Source organism: Bos indicus, chromosome X (assembly GCF_029378745.1).
Source record: "Bos indicus isolate NIAB-ARS_2022 breed Sahiwal x Tharparkar chromosome X, NIAB-ARS_B.indTharparkar_mat_pri_1.0, whole genome shotgun sequence".
Taxonomy (NCBI): domain Eukaryota; kingdom Metazoa; phylum Chordata; class Mammalia; order Artiodactyla; family Bovidae; genus Bos; species Bos indicus.
This window is the reverse complement of record NC_091789.1, coordinates 118,830,291-118,844,713: the sequence shown is the minus strand read 5'-3', so window position 1 is coordinate 118,844,713 and position 14,423 is coordinate 118,830,291. Positions and strand designations below refer to the sequence as shown.

The following is a 14,423-nucleotide window of genomic DNA, read 5'->3' as shown; positions in this document are numbered from 1 at the left end:
ATAGGCAGAATTCCTAGAAAAATTCTCATATCTGTAGTGTTATTCCAATAGGATTAGAGATCAAAATTTCTTCATCAATTAAGTATTATGCATGATAGGAGCACAGTGATTAAATATATTTTATAAACTAAGGATAATAATACTACAGAACTTTTCAGAATATTTTATATATTAATATGTGTTAATAGCCAAGAGGAATATAATTCTTTGTTCAAAATATTCTTCTGATTTTTTGGCAAAATATATCACGCAAGTAAATTTGAGAAATCCTACTCACGTACTTAGTGAGTGTAAACATATACTCATGTACTAAATATACTCTCATGCAGTTAGTGTGTTTATTTAGAGATGACAATTTATTTCATTATTAAAATTATAAGATAAAAATGGATATATATCTCTAATTGATCTACTTTGGGAAGGTTGTAGTCATGAACCATACTTATATTTAGCTAGCACCTTTAAAATTAATTCCACAATTCTTACCTTCAACTGATATTTAATTTTTAGTTTGTACTTGGGATATCTTTTGCCACCTTCTTTATTTACCATCATTTGATTATTATTCTGAAACTGTATAATTTAAAAATGCTTTACCACTTTAGGGCAGGCTTATTGTGAAATAGACAAGTGATTTGTTTAAATAACTGTTATGGAAACTTCTATGCAAAGTGGACAATCTCCCATTTACAAATTACTTTTTAAAAAGATGGATCATTTTTTCCTGATATTATAATCAGACAATGAAAAAAATAACATTAAAAAAAACCCTTTTGTAATATAGAAGGAAATATCGGGAAATGACAATTTCATCCAGAGGATAACGATTTCCAAAGTTAGCTACCAGATTTCTAAGATCTGCTAAAGGTCTAAAGACTGTACTATCTCAGTTCCATGTTTACTTAAAATACACATCTACCAGGGTATGGATGGTAAGTGTTTGAAGAAAATAACTGATTATGTGAAACTCTCATCTTAGCCTCATATTAAATCAGTAATTTCCAAAAGAAATAAAATGAAAGGAAGTAGCCAATGCATGATGCTGATTTGGAACCCCCATGTATTCTCTAAAAGGAACTCTCAACTTAATACTTCTCAGGATCACTAGATGTTTTTCATAAAAAAGTGAAATAATATAAAGCAAATTAAATAATCATAGCATTACAAAAATAAGACATTTGATAATACAGAAATTATGTTCACAATTAGCACTATATATTGAAAGCAAGAAACAACAATGGAAATGAAAATAGCCATTTTTCCATTAAAGATGGTAAAGGGCAAATTATAAAACTAAAAATCAAACATTAATGACATATCCAATATAGCATTTTACAACTAACTGAGCAGAGAACAGGGCTTTTTATCATGATTTACCTCATCAGACCATTCTCATATATCAAATTAATGACAGAAAATGGCGAGCAAAATTAAGCTGTAACTATTTACTGGAATAAAGGAAACTTTATGTCAGATAATTGTTCAAGCTTTTTTCACATCAGATAAAGAAAATGACTCCAAAGAAAATATTTCAGAAATAAAAATATTAGATGTCATGTTAAGACTACAAATGGGGAAATTTAATAGTTAGATGAGTAATTTTTAAACAAACAGTAATTTTGATACGGCATCCTCAAGATGGTGAAATGGCCATATACAACACATACTCACAAAATTAAAGAAATATAATATACTAAAGGATTTTGGATAGTTTGTAGTTTTAAAATGTGGGACATGGAAAAAATGTAAATTTTCACATCTTCTGCAACTCTTGCTTGTGATTATTTCCCACAATATTAAACATGTCAAAATAACAATAATAGCCATTTTATACTGGGGAGTAATCAGTTCTATATAGTAATACACATAGGCAGCATTTCAGTGTCAGAACAGATTTAAAATTCACTGCATTGTTTATCATTATATCTATATTGCTGGGTAAAAAGAAAGGAAAATGTGTGTTACGGTTATGTGGAGTTTAATATCAGAGCCCAAATATCTGTAATCACGGCCCATTTTATTGTTCTGTGATTAAATCATTTCATTATTCCATTATTCCTGGATGAATTTCCCTATATGGGTTTATGCTGTCTAGTTCATAAATCGGTGAAGTAGGCTGTAAAGTTAGACTGTTTTGAGTCATCTGGCAATCAAATGTGCCTATATACACTATAAAAGTCTTTTTTATTCCATAATGAAATCATAAGCTTAATCTGATAGACCAAAATTTGCATTTAGGTCTTTATTTTTTAAGCAATAACTTTGAGAATTTTGGAATGTTTTCATTTAAACAGAGCCAAATATATTTTAAGTGAGTGAGAAGATTTAGCTTCAATAAATACAGGAAGACCTCAATTATGGTTTATTTTGATGTGCAGCTAATTCAATCATCTATAATTAACAGCTTTCTTTAGTGAAAAGAAGATTCCCTCTTTTCTGTTTATTGATACTAAGTTTTAACCATATTTTAACTGGGATGGAAAAAGAGATGGAAGGAAGATATCTGTTCTGTACATATCTGGACTACCCAAAAGTCCTAGCTTCATGAGCAAAATATCGGAGCACTTTTCTATGCTGACTATAAGGTCCTCTCCTTTGGTAGTCATTTATTTTTTCCCTGCACTTCTCTGGTGGCTCAGAGGTTAAAGCATCTGCCTGGAATGAGGGAGACCCTGGTTCGATCCCTGGGTCGGGAAGGTCCCCTAGAGAAGGAAATGGCAACCCACTCTAGTACTCTTGCCTGGAGAATCCCATGGAGGGAGGAGCCTGGTAGGCTACAGTCTATGGGGTCATAAAGAGTCGGACATGACTGAGCGACTTCACTCATGAACATAAATCTACTATGTGAGATATGAGGCTGCAGAAGATGGAATCAGGAGTCTGCAGGATAAAAAAACTGAACAATTTAGCAATCACAGTCACTGCTAACAACCCCAACGCTTCTTGTGGTAATCTAAATAAAGGGGTCACATTCTCCTCTATAAAACATGTATCTTCAACACATAATGATGTGGAGCATTTCAACAGGTACTCATGTTAGATTGTTCTTACATATTGGAGATTCAAACTATGAGATTACTATAAAAGGGAAAAATACAGATTAAAGAACCTGTATAATCTTAATAAGTACACAGCATTTAATTGACTATTTAGACACAGTTATCACAGCTCCTACAATGATTTAGAGAAGCTAACTGGCACATTAACATATGTGGAATTAGAAAAAAAAAAAAAAAGATGACTAAGCTAAGTTCCTCTTCCTCTTAAAATATCCATAAGGAAAATTCTATTTGTCTAAATTAATTCATTCATGCAGGAGTTCTCAGCTATATTGTCTGCCTTCACTTATTTCCCATAAGATTAAAAAAACAAGCAAGATAGAAGTCACCAATGTCTGATTTCCACCCCATCTTCCTCCCAGTGAAATCTTGACTCAGCCATAGGTGAGAATGTTGAGAAACAGTGTTGAGAAACGTGATGTGGGGGGCGGGAAAGACTGGGACTGGTCAGCCATTTCCAAAGTTCTCAACCTTAGATACCTGTTAGGATAACTTGGGGTGGGGGGGTGGTTTCCGAAAATTCTGATGACTGAGTCCACCTAGAGATTCTGACTTGATTGGCCTGCCATGCAAAGCTACGGACTTGGATTTCTGCTTCCAGACCTTAGGTGATAAAACTAAATCTCTGTTTTACCAATTTCTTCAGTAAAATTAAGGAGTAAACAACTCTATTCATGCCATGTGCTTCTCTGCAGTAATCCATTTTGATGATTATATTCTGTATAGTTGTTTTAAAGAAACACTCATGGGGTTTTTATATTTTAATCATACTATTTTTTAAATATATCTTCAAATTTTTGATTTATGTATTCAGATAATCAATTTCTGTATCAAGAAGAGCTTTCCCCATTTGCCTTATAGTATTTGAATTAATAAGATGTCATCTTAATTTTATACTTGAATAAAAGCCTCTCTTTATACAGGCTGGCATTTTGATGCTGCAGTCATTTGATTTAAGAATGTGGTTTTCTTAAGAATTATTTTTTTGAAATAAAACACTCCAGTCAATGTTTGCCCTAGCAGGATGTGGTTTTACTTTCTAAAAGGTTAAACTTTACTCCTGAGGCTCATGGCACTAAATAAAAAGGTAAAATATTTTTAATCTGGTTTAGAATCAGAAGGCCCAGTTTGCTCATCATGACAGATAACTGGTCAATGAATATGCAGAGGCAGTGGGAAGCTCCTTTATGCTCAAGAAAGTGACTTGATCTACATTTACTTTTATATAAAATAAGAGTATATCTATCAAAATACTATACACATTGCGCCCATTCCTTTAATCCTGATTTTATTTTTAATACCTAAGAATCTCAAACACTCTTAAAGGGCCGAAAAAAGAAGACTCTTTTTACAGATTGAAATTTAGTAGTAAAACTACCAGCGTGCCACACGGTGGAGTCAAACATCCACAAATCCATGTGGCCAATATGTGACAGGAAAACTGAGCAGATATAAGATGACCAAATATGGCAATGCCATTCGTCTTGTCCTGCTTTTCAGTGATGTATTAGAGTACTCAGTTTCTGAAAAGGGAAAGCTAACCCCATTAATCTTTTAATTAGCAATGAAATTTTATGCCAATTTATAGAAACACATTGGGTGTGAATTTTCATTTATACAAAGCCTTAAATGCAGCCTCATTATATAAGCTTAGAAAAAATGTCATTTCGGTGGTATTCTTAGGAAGTTCTTCATCTGACACACTGTGCTTAAGTTCTCACTTCAGAGACAATCCCTTTATTCTCTAGTTGTTTCTTCCAGGGGAGATTCATATTGAGCTTCAGGAAAGGCAATCCCTGAAGTAAATCTGAGTAGTTGCTAACTCTGTCCTAGAAAACAATTCACTTTGATGTCATCTTAAAATAAAAGCTTGGAGGGACTTTCCTGGCAGTCCAGGGGTTAAGATTCCACACTTCCAGTACAGGAGGCACGGGTTTGATCCCTAGTCAGGGAACTAAGATCCCACATGTGGCATGGTGTGGCAAAAATAAATAAATAAACAAAAAGAATTTTGGAAAAGAGTGTTTGCATAGCTTTTGGGTATCATGCATTTTATAATATATTACCATTTAGGGAATTCAAAGTTAAGATCATCTTGAAAATGCAGGTGCAAACAGAAATGTAGGGAAAATAGATTTGAATTTGTTAGTATTCCAAAATCTCTTTTTTCAAGTAGATTTGAAATTTCCTAATCTGTGTGCTGTTATCAACAATATTTTGAACTGTTATTAATAATCTTTTATCATAGTTTTTGAGAAAGTAAAACAAAAATCTTTATGTTATTAAACTAGCATGTTATATTCATGTTTATGGAATCATGTATTCATAAGTAAATAAACAAACTTTCAGGGTCAACAACCTTTTCAAGTAAACAATATTTTTTTTCTGAAAGTTCCCAATTTTTACCTCAGACACTAAGAACTTTTGCCAATCTCAAATTTGTTACTTATAGTTTCATTCTACCAGCTTGAAAAAGGAATTCCATTTATTTTATAGTATAACTGATTTTAATATTTATACCATTCAAATTTTTCCTTAATTACATTCAAAAAGGTATGAGACATCTTTAATCAAACATTCTTCCAAATTCATGTCACTAAATTAGACAAAATAAGCAGTTCTACTCTGCCTTTAGTTTATAATCATGTATTCAGTAAAAATTTCCCATTCCTATCATGCATTTTTCTAAAGCTTGCCTAAAAATGTTTGTATGTGGCTCAAATTGAAAGAGTCTTCAAAATAGACAATGCTGGAGAACTTGACGAAACTAGGTAAGTTTGAAGAAGTGTATATACCAGGGAGGTTACATATGGCCCTCTTGGAAAACTATCATGAGGATTTTATCATCAAAAACGTCCCCAACTTCACTTTCCTAGCCATTAGGCCACCAAGCAACTGCCAGCAATTTTTGTTATTGTCAAGCAATGAGAGTAGCTAGTTCAAGTTCAATGTCTGGAAGTCATTAGAGGACACTGGGGGCCATATTGGAGAGGGCAATGGCACCCCACTCCAGTACTCTTGCCTGGAAAATCCATGGACAGAGGAGCCTGGTGGGCTGCCATCTCTGGGGTCGCACAGAGTCGGACACGACTGAAGCGACTTCACAGCAGCAGCAGCAGAGGGCCATATCTAAGGTACCTTGGAACCAAAGCAAAGTCAGAGAGCACAGTCCCAAGGAAGCCCTGAGGACTTCTTCTGAATGGCATCTTTCTAACACAATAGGGCTGCCTTTGTATATTTTAATCTAGAGAAACTCCAGGGCTGATTAATAACCATCCGCATTAGGCATGCTTCTCCAGAAAGAAACCTAAATTTTTATATTTCATACAGTTTGAGAAGTAAGAGTAAATGGTAAAGGGACTCATGGCAAATATACTTAATTTTAAAGAAGATATTATAATTATAAAGTTGATCTTTATCCCCTGAAAATTTCTAGGACAGATTATAAAATGGTTTGTGAACCCTTAGAAAAATAAACAGTAATCATTAGGACCCAACATGGGATAACTCGCATAAAAGTGAAGTGAAAGTGAAAGTCATGTGGTCATGTCCAACCTTTTGTGACCCCATGGACCATAGCTCACCAAGCAAGAATACTGGAATGGGTTGCCATTCCCTTCTTCAGGGGATCTCCCTGACCCAGGGATCGAACCTGGGTATCATGCATTGAAGGCAGATTCTTTACTGGCTGAGCCACTAGGGAAGCCTAACAAATACTTAATGAGCAGAGAGGGAGACTCATGGGGAGATTCCTTACATGGGGCTTGCCCTTTCTAATAGCAGCATAGAAACATTATTTCTTCCAGTGGAGAGTAGATCTCAATAGACTACAGCTACATCTATAGTCTTTAAGCAAAATATTACTAAGTCTGTGTGTTCCTTCCCAAATAAATGGGTGTATCTATAACAAGGCAGGAGAACCCAGAAGGTCTGCAAACCTCCTGTTTAATTAAGTCCTTTATTTAAAATTCATGTGGGAGGAGACATGGGTACGCCTATGGCTGATTCATGTTGCCGTTTGGTAGAAACCAATGCAATACTGTAAAGCAATTATCCTTCAATTAAAAACAAATAAAAAACCAAAATTCAAAAAAAAAAAAAATAGTCAATGAGGAATCCCACCACTCTAGACTTTTTCAGCCCATCCAAATTACTTATACTCTATCCCATGCACTCAAAGACTTTTCTCTGTCAAAACTTATACAATATGGTAAAGTAACCCATGCTATTATGTTCAATGATGCTTTGAACATTTAACTGTGATTTAATGCACTGTAATGGCATCATAACCGTAATTTATAAATCTAGTATTTCATAAATCCAAATTTATTTTTAAGTGGAAACATTCATGTATCTCCACCAATTAGTGGGGAGACGGCCTTGTGGATGGACAGATAACCTTCTAATGCTCCTCACATTATAATGTATCAGTCTGAGTTATCCCTGTGTATTGGGTTCCTAAAATATATATATGATATGAAAATTAGCTATGTAACCTTACTATCAGAAAACTCTAAAGACATTTATATAAGTAATACTTATGATATTTTACAAACAAGCAAATGTTATTTAAAAATAGAAATACAGCATTACCGTCCAAGTTGAAAATTAATATGAATATACCCTAAATTTACTCAGTATAAATTTGACTTGGATTTATTTTCATTACTATTTTAACTCTGATTCTAGAAAAATTAGTTTAATACATTTCATAATTCAGATTAAATAGTGCTGAATATATCATATGTGAGTATGAATATATCATATGTGAGTATGAGTATAGAGAATATTAGTATTAGTAATAAAATGTAAATTTATATCTCTAATTCCTTGTTATTAACTACTTATAATACATTAAATGTAGAATATAGGTTATATGAATTCTGATTCCAGGATAAGAAAGGCGAGTTGATAAGAAAATATTTGTGGCTGCATTTTTAATAGCACCACCAAAAATATTTTCTTTATAATTTACATTCCTATGGTTTCCCTCCAGCTAAAGTATAGATCAAAAATAGTAATAAATAGCAGACTTCAGTGTGATACTGCCCCAGTCTTTTAAGTGTCTATTTCAAGTTCCTCCATTGCATACATTCGAAAATAAATCTTAGAGTACTAATCTAGAGCTCTTTCCCCCCTTATCTCCAAACAGTCAAATCCATCGATCAAATAACACTCTGTGCAACTAGATGAATAAATTTTAAGTTAAAATTCACCACTGTCTTAGTCAGATAATAAAAACCAAAGAAGCTCATCCCAGGTTCTACTTGCCTGGGCTTCCTGAGGCATCTGAGCAGCGTCCACTTTGTCAGCGATATAAGCTGCCAACTGCTTGTCAATTGATGAGAGGGATTCCTGAATTAACTGTAAGGATTTTTCAATCTCCTGGGCAGACTGGATACTCTGTTCAAGCAACTTTTGCCTCCTCACAGCCTAAAGAAAGAAAGGAAAAAAAAAAAAAAAGAATCAGTCCAATGTTTACTGGTGATAGTTTTTCTGCATTCCAGCTGCAAACCAAAAGAAGATTCTAGATTCTCTCTCATCACCTTTTTGTAAGATAGATTTCGCAGCTTCCTGCCACTCATTCAGCTCTACTTAAAAAAAAAAAAAATGAAAATAAGAATAAGAAAAAAAGAGCATGCAAAACTACATCAGGAATCTCTGCAGGACAAAAATCACAGTATTATGTACATCAAGGAAAGAGGCTTGGAAAAACATTAGTGAAGTCATCTCCGTCGTTGCAATCTGTCGTTCTCAGGCCGAATGCTCCTCCTGATCTCATTATATAGTTCAAGAGATTTGGTTTACTTAGAATAGGGTCATCGTCATCACAATCCAATTCAAGATAGATAATCCACTTCCACCAGTGAGACACATATACAATCTGTTCAGAATCAGCTCCTTTTCAAAAAGGGAATTTTAGAGAAACATTTGGTTATGGATTTATTTTGAATACTATTTCAACCAACTATGCATGGTATTTTTTCCCTCCTCTTCCTTTCACAATTTGGATTAGGGAAATTGCTTGTGCAATTGGATTTGTGTTACTGCTAAAGTAGAACAAATAATAAGTAACCCTAATATAGCTGCAATTAATCTTGATTGTTACTATAAGTATGATTAGGATAATTTAACACTTTTTAAGTATAAATAGCATGTGGAACAGATTGCAGAGTCTCCCTTCAAGGATCTGTTCACCTTTAAAAGAGTAGTTATAAAAGAAATGGGACAGGTAACTTACTGAGAATTCCTTAAATTATGCATCATAATCAAGAATTTTTCCTTATTATACAATATGAAGGCATGATTATCTGATACAAAAGAACCATCCTTCCCAATGACCATGATCAAAGTTTTAAAAATAATCCTGCTTTTTTATATTACATACAGAATATTAGATATGACATAAAGAATATAAACGTTGGCTCTTTGAAAGATACTACAGATATCAATGTCCTTTAATGAAGCCAACTTGGAATATAGCATTACTCAAGTAAGAACAAAGCTAAAGGCATCTGGACCAAAGGAAAAGGAGCTGAAAGATGTGTGATGCTAAAGGAGCAAGGAAGGTCTTCTGGGTATTTCTACCTACACCATAAATCTTCAGGATTCTGTCTGAGGCTTTTCTTTCTTAACATTCTACCCATACCCTCAAATACAATTACACCTCATAAGCTCACAATTCTTAACTCTGTATCTCCAGTGCAGATTCCCCGCTTGTTCTCTACACTTGCATATGCATTCTCCTACTTGACATTTCCACCTGGGTATCCCACAGCCATCAAAACAACAACAGCACTAAATATGGATCCACTCTCGGACCTCCCCAACTTGCTTTTCCTCTTTCTGTGTATTCTTTTTTCCTGTCTCAGTGTTTTATAGTCATGGCCTTTATTAGCCATTATTTTGGATATTTCCTCTTCTTCTATTATATCCTTCACCATTTTGCAATTAATGAGCCCATCAGTCACCAATCCCTTCTTCTACCTTCTAGTATTTCTTGATTCCATCCTTTTCTCCCTCATTTCAACACCATTACCCTACTTGAGGTCATCAGCATGCATTTCTTGCCTCAAACATGGTTACAGGACTCTTGGCTGGTATCCTGCCATGATACTACTCATCTACGAAGCAGATACAGTATCTTATTTGTAAAGCAACGTAATAATTATCTCCTTCAATCATCCAGTGATTCCTTATTTTCCTTAGGATATAAGTGGTAGTTTTTAATACGGCTCAAAAGTTTTTTCATAGTCCCCGTGGTATCTTCTACTACTTGCAGAAGCTATAGAGATATGTTATGTTTTATTTCCAAGCATACACTCTATTCCTCTTTATACTTGGTTTTAAACATGCTATTGCATTTTCCTAGAACAATCCCATGACCAACTTCCTTTTCCTGAGTAAATTGTATTCGTCCTTTGAGTCCTACCTTGGAAATGTGGACATCTCTCTCTCCAGGTAGCTGACCCTAAAACCCTATGTTCTCTCTTGCCCTTTTATTTCTGTCTTAGCATGTATAACATCACATTGGAATTTCCCATTAACTGCCTCTACTGTAGACTATAAGCTCTAATGAGGTTAGAGATTATGGTTGTCTTGTCCATCGCTCAATATTTGTTCTGAGAAAAAAAGGCCAATAGTTTTATGATGGGATGAATGGTATTTGTGGAGAAAACAGAGAAAAGTTCAAGTAATCTAAGACCAAAACATTGGATTCACAGAAGAAATTGAAAAAAAAAAAAAAGTTCACCAACACTTGGAGATATATCTTTTGGAGAACAGATCTTTGTTACTTTTATTATTATTAAATGTGTCAGAATAGGATAGAGCATTATTTGGGGCAACTTTAATCTATTTCTATTAAAAAATACTTGACCAAAGTCAGTGACCAAGACCTTTTCCTGTATTCTGACTCAAATACAGTTATTTTTTCTTCAGGCAAAATTTCAACTAAAGTTGCCTCACATAATCATTCAGATAACTGTGCTCATGGCTATAATCAGAGCTCTCTGTATTACAGATGAGAATGTCTGTAGCCTTCTGAGAGCTACTCCTGAGAAATGAATCTCTAATGATAAAACTTCTCTATTGTGACAGGTGGCTGGAGAAACTTTCCAACCAGAGCAAGTTGCAATTGCCGACTCTGGCATTGTGTAAATCCAGTCCTTTATCTGGCTAAGGGAAAAAACAGCTTACTTTCCTGTGCACATCTGTAGAATACTAATATAACGGAATAGGATACAATATAGCATAATGTTAAATCACATATCTAGCCTCAAAATTATTTTTAGAAATCTAACTTTTTCTATTCATGAAATTCTACTGGTTGAAAGAAATGAAATGGCCTACAAGATGATGGCAGAGTTGATCTCAGGTGGTTTGTCTCTTTGCCTGGCCTGGCAGTCAATAAGAGAGAGTGATTCACAGAGATCCTTTGATTATCTCAGGGAGTGAAAAGACCTGATGTCAATCCAAGCCTGCAGAATTCTTTGAACTAGTCATGGCACAGGCAGTCTTCTATTTCTAAATATCTTGTTAGGCCAACCCTTATAGGAGGCCAGGCCTGGGAATTTTCAAGGATTCTCGGCACACTCAACCTGTGCTGTTTCAATGAATGGAACTGGGAGGACGCCCTAACCCATAATCATATTTTTGTTTTTGTTCCAGAATACTGCTCAACTGCTGTTTTAAAATGGTATTTCATGCCTTTTGCTACTCCACTCAGCCATAAGCAGAATCGTATAGCTAGGCAAAAACAGCAAATATGAGGGGTGTTAGAAAACCATTAAAAGACTGGCAATCAACAACAAAAACAGAAAAGTCAAAAATTGAATCCTAGTAATGGTTACCAAGAAAAGACATAGTGAAAACATGTTTAATTTGGTTTTCAGAGAAAATTCAAAGAAAACTAAATAAAACCAACATACATGAAAATAAAATATTCTTATTTCCCCCAAAGTGCTATGCAATATAAAATTAAGAGGTTAATGGTTTCTGTTGGCAATGCAAAGTTGTCTCCACAGTGAATTGATCGTCCCTCACATTCCTTTTCAAAATAACAGATTAACCCTTGTGCCCCAATATTCACTTCAGAGTGTAGCATGCCTAAGAAACTGTGGAAGAATGCATTTTTCATTCTGAAGAATATATTTTTCATGAGAAATAAAAACTGAGAATTTGCACCAAAGCACATACATTTAAAATATGAATGTGCTGTGCTCAGTTGTGTCCAACTCTTTGCGGCCCCATGGACTGTAGCCTGCCAGGCTCCTCTGCTCATAGGATTCTTCAGGCAAGAATACTGGAGTGGGTTGCCATGCCCTCCTCCAGGGGATCTTCCCAACCCAGGGATTGAACCTAGATCTCCCACATTGCAGGTAGATTCTTTACTGTCTCAGACACAGGCTTTAAAACAGAGAAAATTTAGACAAGTTATCCCAGTGACTTTATACAAGTCATCATTCACTAAAGGAGGTACTATAATGGTTATACTATAATGGTTTTGAACTGTGGTATTGGAGAAGACTCTTGAGAGTCCCTTGGACTGCAAGGAGATCCAACCAGTCCATTCTGAAGGAGATCAGCCCTGGGATTTCTTTGGAAGGAATGATGCTAAAGCTGAAACTCCAGTACTTTGGCCACCTCATGCGAAGAGTTGACTCACTGGAAAAGACTCTGATGATGGGAGGGATTGGGGGCAGGAGGAGAAGGGGACGACAGAGGATGAGATGGCTGAATGGCATCACTGACTCAATGGATGTGAGTCTGAGTGAACTCCGGGAGTTGGTGATGGACAGGGAGGCCTGGCATGCTGCGATTCATGGGGTCGCAAAGAGTTGGACATGACTGAGCGACTGATCTGATCTGATAATGGTTAAGCTCATTGTAAAATATAATAAATTTTATTTCATTTAAGATGATAGATAAACTCAGGGTTGCAAATGAATTAGGAGTATGGGTGTTTTTCCCATTAAAATGAGACCTGAGGAAATGATCATAAAAATCTATTTATCTTATAGTTAAGCTTTCTGCTGCTGCTAAGTCGCTTCAGTCATGTCCGACTCTGTGTGACCCCATAGATGGCAGCCCACCAGGCTCCCCCGTCCCTGGGATTCTCTAGGCAAGAACATTGGAGTGGGTTGCCATTTCCTTCTCCAATGCATGAAAGTGAAAAGTGAAAGTGAAGTCACTGAGTCGTGTCCGACTCCTAGCGACCCCATGGACTGCAGCCTACCAGGCTCCTCCATCCATGGGATTTTCCAGGCAAGAGTACTGGAGTGAGGTGCCATTGACTTCTCCGGTTAAGCTTTCTAGCCAGCAGCAAATATCAAGCACGGAATATTTTGAAGAATGAAACTATACATATACTCTCTCACTAGGAGGAGACTGGAACCAAACTAGAAAAAAATCTAGTAGAATGCAACAATACAACAATGCAACGAAGAAAATCAAATCTACATTCTTGAGTTAAAGAATGTCAGAAAAGTGCTTTTGTCCAAAATTCCCCATCCTACTTTGACTGCAAATCCCTTCTGGGTGACATACTTCACAAATTTTTATATACATATATATGTATATGTGTGTGTGTGTGTATATATGTATATATATATATATATATAAACAAAAATCACTAAAATACATAGTCCTGAGAATGGTAATTCACAATAGCGCACTAGATAATTTAAGGTCATAAAAATAACTTTTTCCCAATATCTGTGGGATCTACGAATGGGAATGGGAGAAACTGTCAGTATTTTGCTTTTTTTGAAAGAAAAGTGGGGAAATAGGATTTTGATGCCTGTATATGATTGTGGGAAACCCACTCTTGAAGGAGGTTTTCATGAGGAAAACCTTGTGCTGGGTACCAGAGTAAAAGGGATCTTATGAACAGGCAGCATGAGTGTGGAAAAGATGTACTTTGAATTCTTGGCATCTTTCATGAACTTTTGTTTCTTTCCAATGATGTACTAAATATTCCTTGGTTGCCTACTATCTGCCAGGCATCAGAGAGCTCTCAGTTATTCTTTTTAAACTACTCAACAGATTCAGGCTTAACATTGAAAACTTGACCCTTTCAAGTGGGCTAGGATGCTGAAAGATATCTGGCTTCTCAGAAGTTTGGAGTAGGGATCTCCAAAAGAATTATAGGTTCTCGCCTGTTCTGGTTCAATTCGCAAAGAAAACATCAGACTCTTAGTTCAGACAAATTAATAGATATATTTCTAGTAAATAAAGAAAGAAGAATAGATGTCAGATGGCTGATTTTACCAAAAAAATATAGCATGGTTTATGATCATCATGCAGTAAATGATAAACTTATTCATTTTACTTATTTTTTTACTCTTATACTTATCAATTGGA

General features: G+C 35.2%; 1 protein-coding gene across 9 annotated transcripts in view; it reads right to left on the bottom strand.

Moving 5' to 3' along the window:
* DMD (dystrophin) overlaps positions 1-14,423 on the bottom strand; it is a 2,362,639-nt gene that overhangs the window by 1,373,196 nt on the left and 975,020 nt on the right. For all 9 annotated transcript variants that reach the window (XM_070783459.1, XM_070783466.1, XM_070783462.1 and 6 more), the window contains one exon: positions 8,331-8,492. In XM_070783459.1, the coding sequence (XP_070639560.1) occupies positions 8,331-8,492 (162 nt within the window). The remainder of the gene's footprint in view (positions 1-8,330; positions 8,493-14,423) is intronic.